The 26421-nt window shown below is 39.1% G+C and overlaps 1 protein-coding gene and 9 non-coding genes across 10 annotated transcripts; 6 read left to right on the top strand and 4 right to left on the bottom strand.

Moving 5' to 3' along the window:
• Positions 1 to 495: 495 nt before the first annotated feature.
• Positions 496 to 568, top strand: Trnak-cuu (transfer RNA lysine (anticodon CUU)). Its single transcript has one exon. It is a non-coding gene; the product is annotated as a tRNA-Lys (tRNA).
• Positions 569 to 1118: 550 nt separating this feature from the next.
• Positions 1119 to 1191, top strand: Trnak-cuu (transfer RNA lysine (anticodon CUU)). The gene has a single exon. It is a non-coding gene; the product is annotated as a tRNA-Lys (tRNA).
• Positions 1192 to 1740: 549 nt separating this feature from the next.
• Positions 1741 to 1813, top strand: Trnak-cuu (transfer RNA lysine (anticodon CUU)). The gene has a single exon. It is a non-coding gene; the product is annotated as a tRNA-Lys (tRNA).
• A 10171-nt stretch (positions 1814 to 11984) lies between these two features.
• Positions 11985 to 12057, top strand: Trnak-cuu (transfer RNA lysine (anticodon CUU)). The gene has a single exon. It is a non-coding gene; the product is annotated as a tRNA-Lys (tRNA).
• A 1796-nt stretch (positions 12058 to 13853) lies between these two features.
• Positions 13854 to 13926, top strand: Trnak-cuu (transfer RNA lysine (anticodon CUU)). The gene has a single exon. It is a non-coding gene; the product is annotated as a tRNA-Lys (tRNA).
• Positions 13927 to 14211: 285 nt separating this feature from the next.
• Positions 14212 to 14293, bottom strand: Trnas-gcu (transfer RNA serine (anticodon GCU)). The gene has a single exon. It is a non-coding gene; the product is annotated as a tRNA-Ser (tRNA).
• A 6441-nt stretch (positions 14294 to 20734) lies between these two features.
• Positions 20735 to 21816, bottom strand: LOC130625645 (uncharacterized). The gene has a single exon (XM_057440746.1). The coding sequence runs from the start codon at positions 21738 to 21740 to the stop codon at positions 20889 to 20891; it is 852 nt and encodes a 283-aa protein (XP_057296729.1). The 5' UTR covers positions 21741 to 21816; the 3' UTR covers positions 20735 to 20888.
• A 2942-nt stretch (positions 21817 to 24758) lies between these two features.
• On the bottom strand, positions 24759 to 24841 carry Trnas-gcu (transfer RNA serine (anticodon GCU)). Its single transcript has one exon. It is a non-coding gene; the product is annotated as a tRNA-Ser (tRNA).
• Positions 24842 to 25645: 804 nt separating this feature from the next.
• Trnak-cuu (transfer RNA lysine (anticodon CUU)) lies at positions 25646 to 25718 on the top strand. The gene has a single exon. It is a non-coding gene; the product is annotated as a tRNA-Lys (tRNA).
• Positions 25719 to 26003: 285 nt separating this feature from the next.
• Positions 26004 to 26086, bottom strand: Trnas-gcu (transfer RNA serine (anticodon GCU)). Its single transcript has one exon. It is a non-coding gene; the product is annotated as a tRNA-Ser (tRNA).
• Positions 26087 to 26421: the final 335 nt, after the last annotated feature.

Raw genomic sequence — 26421 nt, 5'->3', positions numbered from 1 at the left:
CTCCTCTAAGCATGAGTTCCGCCATAAACCTGGTAAATGTTGAAGATATGACTTGGAAGCATTCAAATATGGCTTAGTCAATTTTAGAGAAATCCTTGCTTCCTCACGTATTTCTTAAACAAATGATTAAATCAGAGCTCAAAAGGAAAGTCAGGTTCTACCGAGATTTGAACTCGAATCGCTGGATTCAAAGTCCAGAGTGCTAACCATTGCAGCATAGAACCGAATGTGCGACGAAGATGGAATTCGAACCCACGCGGGCAGCTCCCAATGGATTAGCAGTCCATCGCCTTAACCACTCGGCCACCACGTCTGTTTCTGTATCACGTCTATTTTATGGAATGCTAACAATGCTGAACATGTTTCGACTCACGTAACATTTTACCAGCCCAAACAGTAGGAGTACGCGAGCGACCCCTTTTTAAATAATTTTAGGCGTGTTCAACTGTTGCGTAAGTCCAAGACGGCTTTAGTGCGGAACCTAACAACGAATCAGCCGGGCTAGCTCAGTCGGTAAAGCATGAGACTCTTAATCTCAGGGTCGTAGGTTCGAGCCCTACGTTGGGCTTTTTCTGATAGACTTTAGATTGCATTACGCACGCGCCGTGGAAATCACCAATTCTCCTCTAAGCATGAGTTCCGCCATAAACCTGGCAAATGTTGAAGAAATGACTTGGAAGCATTCACATATGGCTTAGTCAATTTTAGAGAAATCATTGCTTCCTCACGTATTTCTTAAACAAATGATTAAATCAGACTTCTAAAGAAAGTCAGGTTCTACCGAGATTTGAATTCGGATCGCTGGATTCAAAGTCCAGAGTGCTAACCATTACAGCATAGAACCGAATGTGCGACGAAGATGGGATTCGAACCGACGCGGGCAGACCCCAATGGAATAGCAGGCCATCGCCTTAACCACTCGGCCACCTCGTCTGTTTCTGTACTACGTCTACTTTATGGAAAGCTAACATTGCTGAACCTGTTTCGACTCACGTACCATTTTACCAGCGCCCAAACAGTAGGAGTACGCGAGCGACCCAATTGTAAGTAATTTTAGGTGTGGTCAATTGTTGCTTAAGTCCAAGACATCTTTATTTGCGGCACCTAACAACGAATCAGCCCGGCTAGCTCAGTTGGTAAAGCATGAGACTCTTAATCTCAGGGTCGTGGGTTCGAGCCCCACGTTGGGCTTTTTCTGATAGACTTTGGATTGCATTACCCACGCGCCGTGGAAATCACCAATTCTCCTCTAAGCATGAGTTCCGCCATAAACTTGGCAAATGTTGAAGAAATGACTTGGAAGCATTCAAATATGGCTTAGTCAATTTTAAAGAAATCCTTGCTTCCTCACGTATTTCTTAAACAAACGATTAAATCAGAGTTCAAAAAGAAAGTCAGGTTCTACCGAGATTTGAATTCGGATCGCTGGATTCAAAGTCCAGAGTGCTGACCATTACAGCATAGAACCGAATGTGCGACGAAGATGGGATTCGAACCCACGCGGGCAGAGCCCAATGGATTAGCAGTCCATTGCATTAACCACTCGGCCACCTCTTCTGTTTCTGGACCACGTCTACTTTATGGAAAGCTAACAATGCTGAACCTGTTTCGACTCACGTAACATTTTACCAGCCCAAACAGTAGGAGTACGCGAGCGACCCAATATTGAGTAATTTTAGGTGTGGTCAATTGTTGCGTAAGTCCAAGACCGCTTTAGTGGCGGCACCAAACAACGAATCAGCCCGGCTAGCTCAGTCGGTAAAGCATGAGACTCTTAATCTCAGGTTCGTAGGTTCGAGCCCCACGTTGGGCTTTTTCTGATAGACTTTGGATTGCATTACAAACGCGCCATGGAAATCACCAGGTCCTCTTCTAAGCATGAGTGCTGCCATAAACGTGGCAAAAGTCGAAGAAATGACTTGAAAGCATTCAAATATGGCTTAGCCAATTTTAAATAAATCAGCCTTTCCCTCACGTATTTTTTACACAAACGATTAAATCAGAATTCAAAAAGAAGGTCAGGTTCTAACAAGATTTGAACCCGGATCGCTGTATTCAAAGTCCAGAGTGCTAACCATTACACCATAGAACCGAATCTGCGACGAAGATAGGATTCGAACTCACACGGGCAGAGCCCAATGGATTAGCAGTCCATCGCCTTAACCACTCAACCGCCTCGTCTGTTTCTGTACCACGTCTACGTTATGGAAAGCTAAGATTGCTGAAACTATTTCAACTAACGTAACCTTTTACCAGCCCAAGCAGTAGGAATACCCGATTGGCCCAATTTTAAGTAATCTAAGGTGTGGTCAATTGTTGCGTAAGTCCAAGACGGCTTTAGTGGCCTCACCGAAAAAAGAATCAGCCCGGCTAGCTAAGTTGGTAAAGCATGAGACTCTTAGTCTCAGGGTAGTGAGTTCGATCCCCACGTTGGGCTATTTCTGATAGACTTTGGATTGCATTACGAAGGCGCCATGGAAATCACCAAATCTCCTTCTAAGCATGAGTGGTGCCATAACCTTGGCAAATGCTGAAGAAAATGAATTGAAAACATTCAAATATGGCTTAGTCAATTTTAAATAATTCAGCCTTTCCCTCACGTATTTTTTACACAAACGATTAAATCAGAATTCAAAAAGAAGATCAGGTTCTAACGAGATTTCAACCCGGATCGTTGGATTCAAACTTCAGAGTGCTAACCATTACACCATAGAACCGAATGTGCGACGAAGATGGGATTCGAACTCAGGCGGACAGAGCCCAATGGATTAGCAGTCCATCGCCTTAACCACTCGGCCGCCTCGTGTGTTTCTGTACCACGTCTACGTTATGGAAAGCTAACATTGCTAAAACTATTTCGACTCACGTAACCTTTTACAAGCCCAAGAAGTAGGAATACCCGATTGGCCCAATTTTAAGTAATCTAAGGTGTGGTCAATTGTTGCGTAAGTCCAAGACGGCTTTAGTCGCGGCACCGAAAAAGGAATCAGCCCGGCTAGCTAAGTTGGTGAAGCATGAGACTCTTTATCTCAGGGTAGTGAGTTCGATCCCCACGTTGGGCTATTTCTGATAGACTTTGGATTGCATTACGAACGCGCCATGGAAATTACCAAGTCTCCTTCTAAGCATGAGTGGTGCCATAACCTTGGCAAAAGCTGAAGAAATGAATTGAAAGCATTCAAATATGGCTTAGTCAATTTTAAATAATTCAGCCTTTCCCTCACGTATTTTTTACACAAACGATTAAATCAGAATTCAAAAAGAAGATCAGGTTCTAACGAGATTTTAACCCGGATCGTTGGATTCAAAGTCCAGAGTGCTAAACATTACACGATAGAACCGAATGTGCGACGAAGATGGAATTCGAACCCACGCGGGCAGCGCCCAATGGATTAGCAGTCCATCGCCTTAACCACTCGGCCACCTCGTTTGTTTCTGTAACACGTGTACTTTATGGAAAGCTAACATTGCTGAACCTGTTTCGACTCACGTAACCTTTTACCAGCCCAAACAGTAGGAGTATGCGAGCAAACCAATTTCAAGTAATCTTAGGTGTGGTCAATTGTTTTTTTTTATTGTTTTTCTGTTATTATTCATTTTTTTTTTTTTTTTTTTTAATTATATTTAGAAATTATAAAATTACATAGTAACATCCGTTTATTCGGCTTGATACCTTGAAAATTCAAACATACGTTATTTTATATAATTTTGTTTTGGTCTATTTCTATAGCGAGAGACCGCCGCTCAAAATATATAATATATATATAATACTATTTCGGCTATCGGAATTCCCTTATTTCCGATAGTGTCAGAATAGTGTCAGAATATGGCGGACACGGACACGGATACGGAGCGTGTTATGAGAAATCATATTCGAGATTTGTCAAATCCTGACGAATTTGAGTTAATGTGGAATGAAAATGATTGTGCTGTAGACTCAGAGAAATTCATAGATGATAAATATGAAGAGATAAGGTATGAAAAGTTGAAATCTGAATTATTTGCGGATCTGAATGAATCTCTGAAAGATATCATAAAAATGGAAATTCGTAAGTTGAGGCGTGGTTATACTCCATTATTGGACGACGAAAGTAATATTTCAACACAACGAAGTTATATTAAATCACTCGAAGACCAAATTAAATTTTTGAAGAAAGAGGTGAGCTCAAAAAATAATATTATAGATTTGTTTATACAGAAATCACTAATGCATGACGAGCGTTCTAGCTCTTCACAAGATACTTGTATTAATTTTTTACATCACAAACAATTACCGCAAAACTCCCAAAACAATTATACGGAATCATTATCCTCTAATCATACTGACAATGAACATTTTAAAGATTTACAAAACGATTCAATTAAGTCTGATGGTTGTATTGAAACAAACATTGAAAACCAATTACAGTCTATAAGAAAAAAGAAGCACGAAGAGTTTAATGCGATGCAAGAAATTACCGTCAAAAGCAGAAAACAACGTCTACAACAATTAGCCGGTTATAAAATAGAATCCCGTCCTAGCCATTTAAATACATCAATTGAATCGGATACCGAGAAAGTTGATTGTGATAATGATGTTACATATATATTGGGAGATTCCATAATAAAGGATGTTAAAGGGTGGAAGCTTGGGAATCAATTCAACGATAAGACAAAAGTTATCGTTAAACCATTCTCCGGAGCAAAAATAGACGCGATGAATCATCATGTGATCCCCTCACTAAACCAAAAGCCTAATAGAGTTATTTTGCATGTCGGTACAAACGACATACCATCTAAAAAGACTCATCATCAAATCTGCAATGATATTTTGTCTCTGGCTTTGAAAATGAGTGATAAAACCAATGTTATCATATCAGGAATCATTGAACGCGAAGACAGATATAATGTAAAGGTCAAAACGGTAAACGAGCTACTCAAATCAAAATGCCAGGAGCGAAACATTTGTTTTATTACTCATACTATAACTCCAAAACTTCATCTAAACCGAAGTAATCTTCATCTGAATCGAAAAGGAACCTTGTTGCTATCCCAAAAATTTGTTGACACACTAAAGAAATATCAAAATGAATGAAATGTAGTCTACAACGATGACATGAATGTGAATGACAGTCAAAACCTTTCCAATACTTTACCTTCTTTGAGAAATTTACGGATAAAAAATCCTAAGAATGTTATTATTGCCCACGTGAATATCAACTCAATACGAAATAAATTTGACTTCCTGAAAGAGTTTGTGGAAAACAACATCGATATTCTCTGCATATGTGAAACAAAAGTAGATTCATCTTTCCCGGTAGGTCAATTTGACATGCCTGGATTCAAGCTCCCCTTTCGCCGTGACCGGGATAAAAATGGTGGAGGTTTGATGATCTTTGCAAATGAAAATCTTCTTACTAAAGAACTGACTTCATTCAAGGTACAAAATGGAATAGAACTGATTACGTTGGAGATAAACCTAAGGAAGAAGAAGTACCTATTGCTGTACACTTATCGTCCACCGTCACAATGCACACACTTTTTCCTCTCAAATATCACGAATGCACTTAATTTTCACATGAGACATTACTCAAACATTATCGTAATGGGCGATTTTAACCTGGAGCCAGATAGTGATGAAATGTCAGAGTTTATGAGTGCCTTCGATTTGTCTAATCTAATAAAAGAAAAAACATGTTTTAAATCAGCATCAAATCCCTCATGTATTGATCTGATTTTAACTAATATTGGAAGGACGTTTAAACACACAAGTACTATCGAAACTGGTCTTTCAGATTTTCACAGAATGGTGCTAACTGTTATGAAAACTACTTATGTAAAAGCTCCACCGAAAGTTGTGAATTATCATGACTACTCTCATTTTAATAAAGAGATATTTATATCAGAATTGACCAACAGGATGCAAAATATAACCACGTATGAACAATTTAATAACACTTTCAAAAATATATTAGATAATCATATGCCACTTAAAAAGAAAATCTTGCGATCGAATAATAAACCATTTATGAACAAGAATTTGCGAAAGGCTATCATGCTGCGTTCCAGACTACGCAATAAATCGATATCATCTCCTTCAGCTGAAAACATCAAGCAGTATAAATTACAACGAAATCTTTGTGTCAAGCTGTCGAGAAAGGCCAAATTTACTTACTATTCAAACCTTAATACTAAGAAGATAACAGATAACAAATGTTTTTGGCGTACTGTGAAGCCATTTGTCAGTGATGATTCATCAAACCAAAAGAAAATCATTCTTATCGAAAATGAGTGTATTATCTCGAGTGATAAAGACATAGCAAATATCTTCAACTCTTATTTTCAAAAGGTTGTCAGTTCATTGAAGTTATATCGATGGCCTGATGTTTCAACAGATTCACATGATTACGTTCTGAATGCTATTTATAAATACGAATTACATCCGAGTATCCAAAAAATCAATAAGAGATATAACCATATTGCGAGATTCGAATTTAGTCCAACAACGGGAAGTGAAGTGTGGGAAGAAATGAAGAAATTAGATGAATCCAAATCAAATGTTGCTGGTGATATTCCGAGTAGAATTTTGAAAGATTATTATAGTTTATATTATCAAAGTCTCGTTAGCATATTTAACAACACCGTTATTAAGGATTCTGAATTTCCAAATGAGTTAAAATGTGCCGAAGTCTGTCCAATTTTTAAAAAAGGCGATCCATCAGCTAAAGAAAATTTTCGACCTATAAGTATTTTGCCTGTGGTCTCTAAAATATTTGAAAAGCTTCTATATAAACAACTTATGGGTTTTTTCTGTGATAAACTATCTCCGTATTTATGTGGTTTCCGAAAGGGCTTTAGTACTCAACAATCTCTCTTGCGTATGTTCTCGAAAGTGCGAGGAGCATTAGATGCCAAACAAAAAGTTGGAGCTATCTTTATGGATCTATCAAAAGCCTTTGACTGTATTAGCCATGATCTTCTCATAGCGAAGTTATATGCCTATGGTTTAAGTTTTTCGGCTTTAAAACTTGTGGCTAGCTATCTGAAAAATAGGAAGCAACGTATCAGACTGGCAAACTCTTTTAGCGAATGGCTTGAAATGACTTTCGGTGTCCCTCAAGGATCTGTGCTAGGACCTCTCCTTTTCAACATCTTTTTGAATGATTTTTTATCTTTTGTCACCAGCGATATATGCAATTATGCTGACGATAACACGATTTATGTTATAGGAAACTCTGAGGAAAATATTTTGTACGAGCTTGAAAATGAGATGAGAACTGTCTCAACATGGTTTAGGTTAAACTGCTTACAACTGAATGAAAGGAAGTGTCATTTTATGTTTTTCGGTAGCAACACACAATGTTTTCTACAAGTTAATATCAATGGAACAGCTGTGCAATGCTCTTCGGAGGAAAAACTTCTTGGTATTACAATAGATAATATTTTGACTTTTAGCAAACACGTTAAAGATTTGTGCAAGAAAGCAAGCAATAAATTAAATGCTCTTGTTAGATTATCACCGTATATGGATCAACAAAAATTATATCTCATATTAAATTCTTTTATTTTATCTCGGTTTGGTTACTGTCCTTTACTTTGGATGTTTTGTAACCGTACTACTAACAATTCCATCAATAGAATCCATAGTAGAGCCCTTCGTGTAATAACTAATGATTATAGCTCTTCATTTCAAGACCTATTGGATAAAACTGGAACTGTTAGTGTACATCACCGTAATTTGATTATTTTATTAAAGGAATTATATAAAGTCAAAAATAATACCAATCCTGATATTATGTCCGAAGTATTTATTCTTAACAAAAATAGGTACTCGAATCGTATTAATTCAGAGTTTTTTCGAGGTAGAGCACAAACTGTAAAATATGGCTTGGAAACTGTAACCTTCAGAGGACCGCAGCTTTGGGCAACTCTACCAAAATCTATTCAAGAAGCGCCATGCATTTCAACGTTTGTATGTTGTCTAAAAAAATAGAAAGGCTTAACTTGTCAGTGTCGTCTTTGTAGATTGTATATTCACAATTTAGGATACATATAGAAATAAGATCACCTTTTGAGGTTAAATTCTTTTTAGTTTATTTATTATTTTTAATTTATATTTGTTAGTTACATGAAGTCGATTTTAGTTAGTCAGTTTTTTTTAAATATGACTATTTTTATTGTATTTTCGACAATAAATAATGTGAAATAAAAAAAAAAAAAAAAAAAAAAAGTGTGTTGGTCAAAGACATGTCGATATCAGATATGTTAACATACCGCCGCAATGATCTTGATCCACGCAGGCATAGCAATGTCGATCGGAGTAACGAAAAGCAAATTTTCGTTCTGACAAACGTCGTAGCGATAGACGTTGGTATACCACGTTTATCTGCTATCAACTCAGCAAGACGTTGATAGAATCTCTTGCATTCTCTTCCTAACCCACCGTGTGTAGAAAACACCAAAGGTGTAAAAGAACCATTTTCAACCTGCAAAACCCTTTCGTTGTATAACCTTTTCTTTTCTTGCTCATTTCTTTCATAGCAACGTTTGATTTCTGTGTTCCTATACCTCTGGGCGTTAAGGTCAAAGACCCTGACATCGCAGAATACCCGTTGGCCAGGAATCCAGAAACAAAGTGCGCTAACATCTAATCGAGCTTCATTGGATGTGATCGCACTTTTCTGGTCAAAGCGTTCGTTTTGTAGTGGAGCAAGCATCGGTTCAATTCGTACGTCTTTACACACTTCTTTCAAAAGCTGAGCAGTTATATCACGAACTTCGTTATGACGTTGTGTGACAAACCCACCCTTTTTGCAGGATAACGCATGAGCAAGATCAAACTTTGAGCCACATGCACATTCAAATGGTAACCTGGGTAATTCCCAGTTATATCGAATTCTTAATGCGTCGAAAAACTGCTCCTTTGTGAGGTAATAACCACACTCTTTTATTGGCAGAGTCGTCAACCATTTTGACGCACCTATTTCCTGATTTGCTTCGTCCTGCCTCTTAGCACTTTCATCCATTTGTGACAATAGTCCTTGCAGAATGTTTTGATGGCTTTTATTTCTTTCAGACTTTATTTGGCTTTTCGTTTTGCTGATCTCGTTCACATTTTCATTTTGTCTGAGAAGAATATTTACGAGCTCCGTCGTCATTTTCCGAGAATTCTCGTATTCTGTGTCAGAAACATTCTCAAGGATTTTTATTCCTAGACCCCCGAGACGTGGTGGCAAGGACATTAGCTCCCTCTCTACATCGTTTACAATATGACCACCAGTAATAGCCGGCAACAATTGGTGTCTTATTACACTTTCCACTGGTCGCAGTAATGATGATATTTCTGGGATGGTCCGTAAATAGTATGTGAAGCGATGTTGATATCCACTAACATAGCATGTGTAAGCTGCTTGTGGTTCGATAACAGCTATTTCTGAAATTAGTGTGATTTCTTTCACCCATTTCGCGACAATGTCTTCAACGTACTCTTTTCGAAAAGCCCCACTGCCAATAACTGCTCCGAGATGTCGTTCTCCTGTACATGTAATTTGGATATTTGTTTCTTTGAAGTGTGTTTTTGCTCCTTCAATGTTCTTATCTTTCACAATTAGCCATGATTTCTTTGGCTGTGGTTGGTAACCAAATTTTGGGCCTTCCACAATGAGCTCCTCCCACCATTTCCGAATGGTGGAAAAATTTCCAACAGCTGTTAAGTCATCAGCAAAAGCTACCAATTTCATATCAATATCAGCACTGTTTTTCATTCTATCAAGTAATGGTGTGAGTCCTATTGCGTAAATGGCCATCCCCAACGGGTCGCCTTGAGTGGTACCTTCTCTTGAACTCAGTTCAGTTCCACCAATCACAAAAAGTCTCGCAGGCTTTATGTAGCAGTTGTTGATGTATGTTGCTAGAATCGGGCAAATGATCTTGGTATTAAGAAGTGTTGCACTACGGTTCAAGCTATTGAAGGCATTTGCAGCATCAACTAATAAGACACATTCGGCTTCTTCACTAGAGTATGCATCTTTCATTGCATGTATAGCAGCTTCGCACCCAGATTCCTGACCGGAGCACATTTGAATTTTTGAACAAGATTCAATAACATCATTCTTTGATGCGTACATCACGGCTTTTCCAATAATGCGTCTTAAAACCTCTCCTACTCCGATAGGTCTAAGACCAGGGTTCTTGTCTAAAGGCACAAGACGACATCCTAAATACGCCTCTAAAGAATTATCGTTTACTTCTTCATGGTAAAGTCTTCTTGCAAACTTAGCTATCGCTTTCCGTAAATCTGTTCCAGTGTCACCATAAACTCTAGACGCTATGATTTTGATCCATCCATTCGCATCCATTCCAGATGGTCCGGAGCCGCCTTTTGTTGTCTTCGCTGCTCGCATTATCATGTCTTCGTCAATGACGTCATATACAACGGCATTAACTGATTTGATCGGACCTTGTATCAGCGTGTCTTCGTATGATTCGCTTCCTTCAGGATGTTTTTGTCTTAGCATTTCAAGAGTTTCGTCATTCAAAGGAAGTATTCCTCCAGACATATTGTTCGTCACCACATTAATCGCTTTATGAACATCTCCTTTTTGCATATGGTTCCGGAACTTCCTTGAAATAACTGCAATATCTTGCTTTTTTATTACTTTAGGTAGTCGGCTTTGAATCGTCTGTGCCTCATCCATTAAGCTCATAAAATCTCCTTTAAACCATTGTGTTAGACGTCTCTTTAATGCTTCTACGTGCTCCTTAGATTTCGATGGTTGTGATGGTTTTTGCAGCAGCAGAGCAGGCATGATATGTATAGCTTTTAATGCTATAGCTCTTAAAGGTGTGTTTTCAATCCACGCATTGAGCAATCTTGTGGTCTCACGTATGTAGGATTTACCTGCGTTTCCATTAGGCAGCATAAACAAGTTTCGTTTCCAATAAACAATTCTGCTGTAACATTCCTCGATGTCATTGACTGCTTCACTTCCTTTAACATTACTCCAATAAAACTTCTCTGGAGCATCAGCAAAATGATGTTGAGATGAAGTTGCGTCTTCGGGAACGTTACGTTGTTGATTTGTATCCTGTTTTGTTTGTGCAATGTTCTGTGTCAACACTTTACAATACTTCAAGTGCTGTACCAAACCTCTATATGTTTTAAACTTTCGGTGACATTTCATACACGGAAAAGTCTCTTGGCTATGCTCAACACTATCAATTCTTGAATTCGATGACGATGGTTGCTTATGACCTCTTTTAGCCATTTTTATCCAATAAACTGTGAAAATGATGTTTCGTCGTTACTTCAATTAATTCTTCGCGTTTTGACACTTAATTGAAACCAAACCTCTATATGTTTTAAACTTTCGGTGACATTTCATACACGGAAAAGTCTCTTGACTCTGCTCAACACTATCAATTCTTGAATTCGATGACGATGGTTGCTTATGACCTCTTTTAGCCATTTATATCCAATGGATATAAATGGCCGTGGAAATCACCAATTCTCCTCTAAGCATGAGTTCCGCCATAAACCTGGCAAATGTTGAAGAAATGACTTGGAAGCATTCAAATATGGCTTAGTCAATTTTAGATAAATCATCCCTTCCTCACGTATTTCTTAAACAAACGATTAAATCAGAGTTCAAAAAGAAAGTCAGGTTCTACCGAGATTTGAATTCGGATCGCTGGATTCAAAGTCCAGAGTGCTAACCATTACAGCATAGAACCGAATGTGCGACGAAGATGGGATTCGAACCCACGCGGGCAGAGCCCAATGGATTAGCAGACCATTGCATTAACCACTCGGTCACCTCGTCTGTTTCTGGACCACGTCTACTTTATGGAAAGCTAACAATGCTGAACCTGTTTCGATTCGCGTAACATTTTACCAGCCCAAACAGTAGGAGTACGCGAGCGACCCAATTTTAAATAATTTTAGGTGTGGTCAATTGTTGCGTAAGTCCAAGACGGCTTTAGTGGCGGCACCTAACAACGAATCAGCCCGGCTAGCTCAGTCGGTAAAGCATGAGACTCTTAATCTCAGAGTCGCGGGTTCGAGCCCCACGTTGGGCTTTTTCTGATAGACTTTGGATTGCATTACAAACGCACCATGGAAATCACCAGGTCTCCTTCTAAGCATGAGTGGTGCCATAAACGTGGCAAAAGTTGAAGAAATGACTTGGAAGCATTCAAATATGGCTTAGTCAATTTTAGATAAATCATCCCTTCCTCACGTATTTCTTAAGCAAATGATTAAATCAGAGTTCAAAAAGAAAGTCAGGTTCTACCGAGATTTGAACTCGAATCGCTGGATTTAAAGTCCAGAGTGCTAACCATTACAGCATAGAACCGAATGTGCGACGAAGATGGGATTCGAACCCACGCGGGCAGCGCCCAAGTGGATTAGCAGTCCATCGCTTTAACCACTCGGCCACCTCGTCTGTTTCTGTACCGCGTCTACTTTATGGAAAGCTAACATTGCTGAACCTGTTTCGACTCACGTAACATTTTACCAGCCCAAACAGTAGGAGTACGCGAGCGAACCAATTGTAAGTAATTTTAGGTGTGGTCAATTGTTGCGTAAGTCCAAGACAGCTTTAGTTGCGGCACCTAACAACTAATCAGCCCGGCTAGCTCAGTCGGTAAAGAATGAGACTCTTTATCTCAGGGTCGTGGGTTCGCGCCCCACGTTGGGCTTTTTCTGATAGACTTTGGATTGCATTACCCACGCGCCGTGGAAATCACCAATTCTCCTCTTAGCATGAGATCCGCCATAAACCTGGCAAATGTTGAAGAAATGACTTGGAAGTATTCAAATATGGCTTAGTCAATTTTAGATAAATCATCCCTTCCTCACGTATTTCTTAAACAAACGATTAAATCAGAGTTCAAAAAGAAAGTCAGGTTCTACCGAGATTTCAATTCGGATCGCTGGATTCAAAGTCCAGAGTGCTAACCATTACAGCATAGAACCGAATGAGCGACGAAGATGGGATTCGAACCCACGCGGGCAGCGCCCAAGTGGATTAGCAGTCCATCGCTTTAACCACTCGGCCACCTCGTCTGTTTCTGTACCGCGTCTACTTTATGGAAAGCTAACATTGCTGAACCTGTTTCGACTCACGTAACATTTTACCAGCCCAAACAGTAGGAGTACGCGAGCGAACCAATTGTAAGTAATTTTAGGTGTGGTCAATTGTTGCGTAAGTCCAAGACAGCTTTAGTTGCGGCACCTAACAACTAATCAGCCCGGCTAGCTCAGTCGGTAAAGAATGAGACTCTTTATCTCAGGGTCGTGGGTTCGCGCCCCACGTTGGGCTTTTTCTGATAGACTTTGGATTGCATTACCCACGCGCCGTGGAAATCACCAATTCTCCTCTTAGCATGAGATCCGCCATAAACCTGGCAAATGTTGAAGAAATGACTTGGAAGTATTCAAATATGGCTTAGTCAATTTTAGATAAATCATCCCTTCCTCACGTATTTCTTAAACAAACGATTAAATCAGAGTTCAAAAAGAAAGTCAGGTTCTACCGAGATTTCAATTCGGATCGCTGGATTCAAAGTCCAGAGTGCTAACCATTACAGCATAGAACCGAATGAGCGACGAAGATGGGATTAGAACCCACGCGGGCAGAGCCCAATAGATTTGCAGACCATTGCATTAACCACTCGGCCACCTCGTCTGTTTCTGGACCACGTCTACTTTATGGAAAGCTAACAATGCTGAACCTGTTTCGATTCACGTAACATTTTACCAGCCCAAACAGTAGGAGTACGCGAGCGACCCAATTTTAAATAATTTTAGGTGTGGTCAATTGTTGCGTAAGTCCAAGACGGCTTTAGTGGCGGCACCTAACAACGAATCAGCCCGGCTAGCTCAGTCGGTAAAGCATGAGACTCTTAATCTCAGGGTCGCGGGTTCGAGCCCCCCGTTGGGCGTCTTCTATTAGACTTTGGATTGCATTACGATCCCGCCATGGAAATCACCAGGTCTCCTTCTAAGCATGAGTGGTGCCATAAACGTGGCAAAAGTTGAAGAAATGACTTGAAAGTATTCAAATATGGCTTAGTCAATTTTAGAGAAATTATTGCTTACTCACGTATTTCCCAAACAAATGATTAAATCAGAGTTCAAAAAGAAAGTCAGGTTCTACCGAGATTTGAATTCGGATCGCTGGATTCAAAGTCCAGAGTGCTAACCATTACAGCATACAACCGAATGTGCGACGAAGATGGGATTCGAACCCACGCGGGCAGAGCCCAATGGATTAGCAGTCCATTGCATTTACCACTCGGCCACCTCGTCTGTTTCTGTACCACGTCTACTTTATGAAAAGCTAACAATGCTGAACCTGTTTCGACTCACGTAACATTTTACCAGCCCAAACAGTAGGAGTACGCGAGCGACCCAATTTTAAGTAATTTTAGGTGTGGTCAATTGCTGCGTAAGTCCAAGACGGCTTTAGTGGCGGCACCTAACAACGAATCAGCGCGGCTAGCTCATTCGGTAAAGCATGAGACTCTTATTCTCAGTGTCGTAGGTTCAAGCCCGACGTTGGGCTATTTCTGATAGACTTTGGATTGCATTACAAACGCGCCATGGAAATCACCAGGTCTCCTTCTAAGCATGAGTGGTGCCATAAACTTGGCAAAAGTTGAAGAAATGACTTGAAAGCATTCAAATATGGCTTAGTCAATTTTAAATAATTCAGCCTTTCCCTCACGTATTTTTTACACAAACGATTAAATCAGAATTCAAAAAGAAGGTCAGGTTCTAACAAGATTTGAACCCGGATCGCTGGATTCAAAGTCCAGAGTGCCAACCATTACACCATAGAACCGAATCTGCGACGAAGATAGGATTCGAACTCACACGGGCAGAGCCCAATGGATTAGCAGTCCATCGCCTTAACCACTCAACCGCCTCGTCTGTTTCTGTACCACGTCTACGTTATGGAAAGCTAACATTGCTGAAACTATTTCGACTAACGTAACCTTTTACCAGCCCAAGCAGTAGGAATACCCGATTGGCCCAATTTTAAGTAATCTAAGGTGTGGTCAATTGTTGCGTAAGTCCAAGACGGCTTTAGTGGCGGCACCGAAAAAAGAATCAGCCCGGCTAGCTAAGTTGGTAAAGCATGAGACTCTTAGTCTCAGGGTAGTGAGTTCGATCCCCACTTTGGGCTATTTCTGATAGACTTTGGATTGCATTACGAAGGCGCCATGGAAATCACCAAATCTCCTTCTAAGCATGAGTGGTGCCATAACCTTGGCAAATGCTGAAGAAAATGAATTGAAAACATTCAAATATGGCTTAGTCAATTTTAAATAATTCAGCCTTTCCCTCACGTATTTTTTACACAAACGATTAAATCAGAATTCAAAAAGAAGATCAGGTTCTAACGAGATTTCAACCCGGATCGTTGGATTCAAACTTCAGAGTGCTAACCATTACACCATAGAACCGAATGTGCGACGAAGATGGGATTCGAACTCAGGCGGACAGAGCCCAATGGATTAGCAGTCCATCGCCTTAACCACTCGGCCGCCTCGTGTGTTTCTGTACCACGTCTACGTTATGGAAAGCTAACATTGCTAAAACTATTTCGACTCACGTAACCTTTTACAAGCCCAAGAAGTAGGAATACATGATTGGCCCAATTTTAAGTAATCTAAGGTGTGGTCAATTGTTGCGTAAGTCCAAGACGGCTTTAGTCGCGGCACCGAAAAAGGAATCAGCCCGGCTAGCTAAGTTGGTGAAGCATGAGACTCTTTATCTTAGGGTAGTGAGTTCGATCCCCACGTTGGGCTATTTCTGATAGACTTTGGATTGCATTACGAACGCGCCATGGAAATTACCAAGTCTCTTTCTAAGCATGAGTGGTGCCATAACCTTGGCAAAAGCTGAAGAAATGAATTGAAAGCATTCAAATATGGCTTAGTCAATTTTAAATAATTCAGCCTTTCCCTCACGTATTTTTTACACAAACGATTAAATCAGAATTCAAAAAGAAGATCAGGTTCTAACGAGATTTTAACCCGGATAGTTGGATTCAAAGTCCAGAGTGCTAAACATTACACGATAGAACCGAATGTGCGACGAAGATGGAATTCGAACCCACGCGGGCAGCGCCCAATGGATTAGCAGTCCATCGCCTTAACCACTCGGCCACCTCGTTTGTTTCTGTAACACGTGTACTTTATGGAAAGCTAACATTGCTGAACCTGTTTCGACTCACGTAACCTTTTACCAGCCCAAACAGTAGGAGTATGCGAGCAAACCAATTTCAAGTAATCTTAGGTGTGGTCAATTGTGTTTTTTTTATTGTTTTTCTGTTATTATTCATTTTTTTTTTTTTTTTTTAATTATATTTAGAAATTATAAAATTACATAGTAACATCCGTTTATTCGGCTTGATACCTTGAAAATTCAAACATACGTTATTTTATATAATTTTGTTTTGGTCTATTTCTATAGCGAGAGACCGCCGCTCAAAATATATAATATATATATAATACTATTTCGGCTATCGGAATTCCCTTATTTCCGATAGTGTCAGAATAGTGTCAGAATATGGCGGACACGGACACGGATACGGAGCGTGTTATGAGAAATCATATTCGAGATTTGTCAAATCCTGACGAATTTGAGTTAATGTGGAATGAAAATGATTGTGCTGTAGACTCAGAGAAATTCATAGATGATAAATATGAAGAGATAAGGTATGAAAAGTTGAAATCTGAATTATTTGCGGATCTGAATGAATCTCTGAAAGATATCATAAAAATGGAAATTCGTAAGTTGAGGCGTGGTTATACTCCATTATTGGACGACGAAAGTAATATTTCAACACAACGAAGTTATATTAAATCACTCGAAGACCAAATTAAATTTTTGAAGAAAGAGGTGAGCTCAAAAAATAATATTATAGATTTGTTTATACAGAAATCACTAATGCATGACGAGCGTTCTAGCTCTTCACAAGATACTTGTATTAATTTTTTACATCACAAACAATTACCGCAAAACTCCCAAAACAATTATACGGAATCATTATCCTCTAATCATACTGACAATGAACATTTTAAAGATTTACAAAACGATTCAATTAAGTCTGATGGTTGTATTGAAACAAACATTGAAAACCAATTACAGTCTATAAGAAAAAAGAAGCACGAAGAGTTTAATGCGATGCAAGAAATTACCGTCAAAAGCAGAAAACAACGTCTACAACAATTAGCCGGTTATAAAATAGAATCCCGTCCTAGCCATTTAAATACATCAATTGAATCGGATACCGAGAAAGTTGATTGTGATAATGATGTTACATATATATTGGGAGATTCCATAATAAAGGATGTTAAAGGGTGGAAGCTTGGGAATCAATTCAACGATAAGACAAAAGTTATCGTTAAACCATTCTCCGGAGCAAAAATAGACGCGATGAATCATCATGTGATCCCCTCACTAAACCAAAAGCCTAATAGAGTTATTTTGCATGTCGGTACAAACGACATACCATCTAAAAAGACTCATCATCAAATCTGCAATGATATTTTGTCTCTGGCTTTGAAAATGAGTGATAAAACCAATGTTATCATATCAGGAATCATTGAACGCGAAGACAGATATAATGTAAAGGTCAAAACGGTAAACGAGCTACTCAAATCAAAATGCCAGGAGCGAAACATTTGTTTTATTACTCATACTATAACTCCAAAACTTCATCTAAACCGAAGTAATCTTCATCTGAATCGAAAAGGAACCTTGTTGCTATCCCAAAAATTTGTTGACACACTAAAGAAATATCAAAATGAATGAAATGTAGTCTACAACGATGACATGAATGTGAATGACAGTCAAAACCTTTCCAATACTTTACCTTCTTTGAGAAATTTACGGATAAAAAATCCTAAGAATGTTATTATTGCCCACGTGAATATCAACTCAATACGAAATAAATTTGACTTCCTGAAAGAGTTTGTGGAAAACAACATCGATATTCTCTGCATATGTGAAACAAAAGTAGATTCATCTTTCCCGGTAGGTCAATTTGACATGCCTGGATTCAAGCTCCCCTTTCGCCGTGACCGGGATAAAAATGGTGGAGGTTTGATGATCTTTGCAAATGAAAATCTTCTTACTAAAGAACTGACTTCATTCAAGGTACAAAATGGAATAGAACTGATTACGTTGGAGATAAACCTAAGGAAGAAGAAGTACCTATTGCTGTACACTTATCGTCCACCGTCACAATGCACACACTTTTTCCTCTCAAATATCACGAATGCACTTAATTTTCACATGAGACATTACTCAAACATTATCGTAATGGGCGATTTTAACCTGGAGCCAGATAGTGATGAAATGTCAGAGTTTATGAGTGCCTTCGATTTGTCTAATCTAATAAAAGAAAAAACATGTTTTAAATCAGCATCAAATCCCTCATGTATTGATCTGATTTTAACTAATATTGGAAGGACGTTTAAACACACAAGTACTATCGAAACTGGTCTTTCAGATTTTCACAGAATGGTGCTAACTGTTATGAAAACTACTTATGTAAAAGCTCCACCGAAAGTTGTGAATTATCATGACTACTCTCATTTTAATAAAGAGATATTTATATCAGAATTGACCAACAGGATGCAAAATATAACCACGTATGAACAATTTAATAACACTTTCAAAAATATATTAGATAATCATATGCCACTTAAAAAGAAAATCTTGCGATCGAATAATAAACCATTTATGAACAAGAATTTGCGAAAGGCTATCATGCTGCGTTCCAGACTACGCAATAAATCGATATCATCTCCTTCAGCTGAAAACATCAAGCAGTATAAATTACAACGAAATCTTTGTGTCAAGCTGTCGAGAAAGGCCAAATTTACTTACTATTCAAACCTTAATACTAAGAAGATAACAGATAACAAATGTTTTTGGCGTACTGTGAAGCCATTTGTCAGTGATGATTCATCAAACCAAAAGAAAATCATTCTTATCGAAAATGAGTGTATTATCTCGAGTGATGAAGACATAGCAAATATCTTCAACTCTTATTTTCAAAAGGTTGTCAGTTCATTGAAGTTATATCGATGGCCTGATGTTTCAACAGATTCACATGATTACGTTCTGAATGCTATTTATAAATACGAATTACATCCGAGTATCCAAAAAATCAATAAGAGATATAACCATATTGCGAGATTCGAATTTAGTCCAACAACGGGAAGTGAAGTGTGGGAAGAAATGAAGAAATTAGATGAATCCAAATCAAATGTTGCTGGTGATATTCCGAGTAGAATTTTGAAAGATTATTATAGTTTATATTATCAAAGTCTCGTTAGCATATTTAACAACACCGTTATTAAGGATTCTGAATTTCCAAATGAGTTAAAATGTGCCGAAGTCTGTCCAATTTTTAAAAAAGGCGATCCATCAGCTAAAGAAAATTTTCGACCTATAAGTATTTTGCCTGTGGTCTCTAAAATATTTGAAAAGCTTCTATATAAACAACTTATGGGTTTTTTCTGTGATAAACTATCTCCGTATTTATGTGGTTTCCGAAAGGGCTTTAGTACTCAACAATCTCTCTTGCGTATGTTCTCGAAAGTGCGAGGAGCATTAGATGCCAAACAAAAAGTTGGAGCTATCTTTATGGATCTATCAAAAGCCTTTGACTGTATTAGCCATGATCTTCTCATAGCGAAGTTATATGCCTATGGTTTAAGTTTTTCGGCTTTAAAACTTGTGGCTAGCTATCTGAAAAATAGGAAGCAACGTATCAGACTGGCAAACTCTTTTAGCGAATGGCTTGAAATGACTTTCGGTGTCCCTCAAGGATCTGTGCTAGGACCTCTCCTTTTCAACATCTTTTTGAATGATTTTTTATCTTTTGTCACCAGCGATATATGCAATTATGCTGACGATAACACGATTTATGTTATAGGAAACTCTGAGGAAAATATTTTGTACGAGCTTGAAAATGAGATGAGAACTGTCTCAACATGGTTTAGGTTAAACTGCTTACAACTGAATGAAAGGAAGTGTCATTTTATGTTTTTCGGTAGCAACACACAATGTTTTCTACAAGTTAATATCAATGGAACAGCTGTGCAATGCTCTTCGGAGGAAAAACTTCTTGGTATTACAATAGATAATATTTTGACTTTTAGCAAACACGTTAAAGATTTGTGCAAGAAAGCAAGCAATAAATTAAATGCTCTTGTTAGATTATCACCGTATATGGATCAACAAAAATTATATCTCATATTAAATTCTTTTATTTTATCTCGGTTTGGTTACTGTCCTTTACTTTGGATGTTTTGTAACCGTACTACTAACAATTCCATCAATAGAATCCATAGTAGAGCCCTTCGTGTAATAACTAATGATTATAGCTCTTCATTTCAAGACCTATTGGATAAAACTGGAACTGTTAGTGTACATCACCGTAATTTGATTATTTTATTAAAGGAATTATATAAAGTCAAAAATAATACCAATCCTGATATTATGTCCGAAGTATTTATTCTTAACAAAAATAGGTACTCGAATCGTATTAATTCAGAGTTTTTTCGAGGTAGAGCACAAACTGTAAAATATGGCTTGGAAACTGTAACCTTCAGAGGACCGCAGCTTTGGGCAACTCTACCAAAATCTATTCAAGAAGCGCCATGCATTTCAACGTTTGTATGTTGTCTAAAAAAATAGAAAGGCTTAACTTGTCAGTGTCGTCTTTGTAGATTGTATATTCACAATTTAGGATACATATAGAAATAAGATCACCTTTTGAGGTTAAATTCTTTTTAGTTTATTTATTATTTTTAATTTATATTTGTTAGTTACATGAAGTCGATTTTAGTTAGTCAGTTTTTTTTAAATATGACTATTTTTATTGTATTTTCGACAATAAATAATGTGAAATAAAAAAAAAAAAAAAAAAAAAAAGTGTGTTGGTCAAAGACATGTCGATATCAGATATGTTAACATACCGCCGCAATGATCTTGATCCACGCAGGCATAGCAATGTCGATCGGAGTAACGAAAAGCAAATTTTCGTTCTGACAAACGTCGTAGCGATAGACGTTGGTATACCACGTTTATCTGCTATCAACTCAGCAAGACGTTGATAGAATCTCTTGCATTCTCTTCCTAACCCACCGTGTGTAGAAAACACCAAAGGTGTAAAAGAACCATTTTCAACCTGCAAAACCCTTTCGTTGTATAACCTTTTCTTTTCTTGCTCATTTCTTTCATAGCAACGTTTGATTTCTGTGTTCCTATACCTCTGGGCGTTAAGGTCAAAGACCCTGACATCGCAGAATACCCGTTGGCCAGGAATCCAGAAACAAAGTGCGCTAACATCTAATCGAGCTTCATTGGATGTGATCGCACTTTTCTGGTCAAAGCGTTCGTTTTGTAGTGGAGCAAGCATCGGTTCAATTCGTACGTCTTTACACACTTCTTTCAAAAGCTGAGCAGTTATATCACGAACTTCGTTATGACGTTGTGTGACAAACCCACCCTTTTTGCAGGATAACGCATGAGCAAGATCAAACTTTGAGCCACATGCACATTCAAATGGTAACCTGGGTAATTCCCAGTTATATCGAATTCTTAATGCGTCGAAAAACTGCTCCTTTGTGAGGTAATAACCACACTCTTTTATTGGCAGAGTCGTCAACCATTTTGACGCACCTATTTCCTGATTTGCTTCGTCCTGCCTCTTAGCACTTTCATCCATTTGTGACAATAGTCCTTGCAGAATGTTTTGATGGCTTTTATTTCTTTCAGACTTTATTTGGCTTTTCGTTTTGCTGATCTCGTTCACATTTTCATTTTGTCTGAGAAGAATATTTACGAGCTCCGTCGTCATTTTCCGAGAATTCTCGTATTCTGTGTCAGAAACATTCTCAAGGATTTTTATTCCTAGACCCCCGAGACGTGGTGGCAAGGACATTAGCTCCCTCTCTACATCGTTTACAATATGACCACCAGTAATAGCCGGCAACAGTTGGTGTCTTATTACACTTTCCACTGGTCGCAGTAATGATGATATTTCTGGGATGGTCCGTAAATAGTATGTGAAGCGATGTTGATATCCACTAACATAGCATGTGTAAGCTGCTTGTGGTTCGATAACAGCTATTTCTGAAATTAGTGTGATTTCTTTCACCCATTTCGCGACAATGTCTTCAACGTACTCTTTTCGAAAAGCCCCACTGCCAATAACTGCTCCGAGATGTCGTTCTCCTGTACATGTAATTTGGATATTTGTTTCTTTGAAGTGTGTTTTTGCTCCTTCAATGTTCTTATCTTTCACAATTAGCCATGATTTCTTTGGCTGTGGTTGGTAACCAAATTTTGGGCCTTCCACAATGAGCTCCTCCCACCATTTCCGAATGGTGGAAAAATTTCCAACAGCTGTTAAGTCATCAGCAAAAGCTACCAATTTCATATCAATATCAGCACTGTTTTTCATTCTATCAAGTAATGGTGTGAGTCCTATTGCGTAAATGGCCATCCCCAACGGGTCGCCTTGAGTGGTACCTTCTCTTGAACTCAGTTCAGTTCCACCAATCACAAAAAGTCTCGCAGGCTTTATGTAGCAGTTGTTGATGTATGTTGCTAGAATCGGGCAAATGATCTTGGTATTAAGAAGTGTTGCACTACGGTTCAAGCTATTGAAGGCATTTGCAGCATCAACTAATAAGACACATTCGGCTTCTTCACTAGAGTATGCATCTTTCATTGCATGTATAGCAGCTTCGCACCCAGATTCCTGACCGGAGCACATTTGAATTTTTGAACAAGATTCAATAACATCATTCTTTGATGCGTACATCACGGCTTTTCCAATAATGCGTCTTAAAACCTCTCCTACTCCGATAGGTCTAAGACCAGGGTTCTTGTCTAAAGGCACAAGACGACATCCTAAATACGCCTCTAAAGAATTATCGTTTACTTCTTCATGGTAAAGTCTTCTTGCAAACTTAGCTATCGCTTTCCGTAAATCTGTTCCAGTGTCACCATAAACTCTAGACGCTATGATTTTGATCCATCCATTCGCATCCATTCCAGATGGTCCGGAGCCGCCTTTTGTTGTCTTCGCTGCTCGCATTATCATGTCTTCGTCAATGACGTCATATACAACGGCATTAACTGATTTGATCGGACCTTGTATCAGCGTGTCTTCGTATGATTCGCTTCCTTCAGGATGTTTTTGTCTTAGCATTTCAAGAGTTTCGTCATTCAAAGGAAGTATTCCTCCAGACATATTGTTCGTCACCACATTAATCGCTTTATGAACATCTCCTTTTTGCATATGGTTCCGGAACTTCCTTGAAATAACTGCAATATCTTGCTTTTTTATTACTTTAGGTAGTCGGCTTTGAATCGTCTGTGCCTCATCCATTAAGCTCATAAAATCTCCTTTAAACCATTGTGTTAGACGTCTCTTTAATGCTTCTACGTGCTCCTTAGATTTCGATGGTTGTGATGGTTTTTGCAGCAGCAGAGCAGGCATGATATGTATAGCTTTTAATGCTATAGCTCTTAAAGGTGTGTTTTCAATCCACGCATTGAGCAATCTTGTGGTCTCACGTATGTAGGATTTACCTGCGTTTCCATTAGGCAGCATAAACAAGTTTCGTTTCCAATAAACAATTCTGCTGTAACATTCCTCGATGTCATTGACTGCTTCACTTCCTTTAACATTACTCCAATAAAACTTCTCTGGAGCATCAGCAAAATGATGTTGAGATGAAGTTGCGTCTTCGGGAACGTTACGTTGTTGATTTGTATCCTGTTTTGTTTGTGCAATGTTCTGTGTCAACACTTTACAATACTTCAAGTGCTGTACCAAACCTCTATATGTTTTAAACTTTCGGTGACATTTCATACACGGAAAAGTCTCTTGGCTATGCTCAACACTATCAATTCTTGAATTCGATGACGATGGTTGCTTATGACCTCTTTTAGCCATTTTTATCCAATAAACTGTGAAAATGATGTTTCGTCGTTACTTCAATTAATTCTTCGCGTTTTGACACTTAATTGAAACCAAACCTCTATATGTTTTAAACTTTCGGTGACATTTCATACACGGAAAAGTCTCTTGACTCTGCTCAACACTATCAATTCTTGAATTCGATGACGATGGTTGCTTATGACCTCTTTTAGCCATTTATATCCAATAAACTGTGAAAATGATGTTTCGTCGTTACTTCAATTAATTCTTCGCGTTTTGACACTTCATTGAAACTTGCATGACGGATCATTTACTTTGTTCCGATCAATCGGCATTGGAGACGTCCGCCATCTTTAACCGTCAACCGTCCATGGGTGTGGTCAATTGTTGCGTAAGTCCAGGACGGCTTTAATGGCGGCACCAAATAACGAATCAGCCCGGCTAGCTCATTCAATAGAGCATGAGACTCTTAATCTCAGGGTCGTGGGTTCGAGCCCCAGTTTGGGCGTTTTCTGATAGACGTTGGATTGCATTGCGCACTCGCCGTGGAAATCACCAATTCTCCTCTAAGCATGAGTTCCGCCATAAACCTGGCAAATGTTGAAGAAATGACTTGGACGCATTCAAATATGGCTTAGTCAATTTTAGATAAATCATCCCTTCCTCACGTATTTCTTAAGCAAATGATTAAATCAGAGTTCAAAAAGAAAGTCAGGTTCTACCGAGATTTGAACTCGAATCGCTGGATTTAAAGTCCAGAGTGCTAACCATTACAGCATAGAACCGAATGTGCGACGAAGATGGGATTCGAACCCACGCGGGCAGCGCCCAAATGGATTAGCAGTCCATCGCCTTAACCACTCGGCCACCTCGTCTGTTTCTGTACCACGTCTACTTTATGGAAAGCTAACATTGCTGAACCTGTTACGACTCACGTAACATTTTACCAGCCCAAACAGTAGAAGTACGCGAGCGACCCAATTGTAAGTAATTTTAGATGTGGTCAATTGTTGCGTTAGTCCAAGACAGCTTTAGTTGCGGCACCTAACAACGAATCAGCCCGGCTAGCTCAGTCGGTAAAGCATGAGACTCTTAATCTCAGGGTCGTGGGTTCGCGCCCCACTTTGGCTTTTTCTGATAGACTTTGGATTGCATTACCCACGCGCCGTGGAAATCACCAATTCTCCTCTTAGCATGAGTTCCGCCATAAACCTGGAAAATGTTGAAGAAATGACTTGGAAACATTCAAATATGGCTTAGTCAATTTTAGATAAATCATCCCTTCCTCACGTATTTCTTAAACAAACGATTAAATCAGAGTTCAAAAAGAAAGTCAGGTTCTACCGAGATTTGAATTCGGATCGCTGGATTCAAAGTCCAGAGTGCTAACCATTACAGCATAGAACCGAATGTGCGACGAAGATGGGATTCGAACCCACGCGGGCAGAGCCCAATGGATTAGCAGACCATTGCATTAACCACTCGGTCACCTCGTCTGTTTCTGGACCACGTCTACTTTATGGAAAGCTAACAATGCTGAACCTGTTTCGATTCGCGTAACATTTTACCAGCCCAAACAGTAGAAGTACGCGAGCGACCCAATTTTAAATAATTTTAGGTGTGGTCAATTGTTGCGTAAGTCCAAGACGGCTTTAGTGGCGGCACCTAACAACGAATCAGCCCGGCTAGCTCAGTCGGTAAAGCATGAGACTCTTAATCTCAGAGTCGCGGGTTCGAGCCCCACGTTGGGCTTTTTCTGATAGACTTTGGATTGTATTACAAACGCACCATGGAAATCACCATGTCTCCTTCTAAGCATGAGTGGTGCCATAAACGTGGCAAAAGTTGAAGAAATGACTTGGAAGCATTCAAATATGACTTAGTCAATTTTAGATAAATCATCCCTTCCTCACGTATTTCTTAAGCAAATGATTAAATCAGAGTTCAAAAAGAAAGTCAGGTTCTACCGAGATTTGAACTCGAATCGCTGGATTTAAAGTCCAGAGTGCTAACCATTACAGCATAGAACCGAATGTGCGACGAAGATGGGATTCGAACCCACGCGGGCAGCGCCCAAGTGGATTAGCAGTCCATCGCCTTAACCACTCGGCCACCTCGTCTGTTTCTGTACCGCGTCTACTTTATGGAAAGCTAACATTGCTGAACCTGTTTCGACTCACGTAACATTTTACCAGCCCAAACAGTAGGAGTACGCGAGCGAACCAATTGTAAGTAATTTTAGGTGTGGTCAATTGTTGCGTAAGTCCAAGACAGCTTTAGTTGCGGCACCTAACAACTAATCAGCCCGGCTAGCTCAGTCGGTAAAGAATGAGACTCTTTATCTCAGGGTCGTGGGTTCGCGCCCCACGTTGGGCTTTTTCTGATAGACTTTGGATTGCATTACCCACGCGCCGTGGAAATCACCAATTCTCCTCTTAGCATGAGATCCGCCATA

Source organism: Hydractinia symbiolongicarpus, chromosome 14, assembly GCF_029227915.1.
Source record: "Hydractinia symbiolongicarpus strain clone_291-10 chromosome 14, HSymV2.1, whole genome shotgun sequence".
NCBI classification, from domain to species: domain Eukaryota; kingdom Metazoa; phylum Cnidaria; class Hydrozoa; order Anthoathecata; family Hydractiniidae; genus Hydractinia; species Hydractinia symbiolongicarpus.
This window is presented reverse-complemented; position numbering and strand designations above follow the sequence as displayed.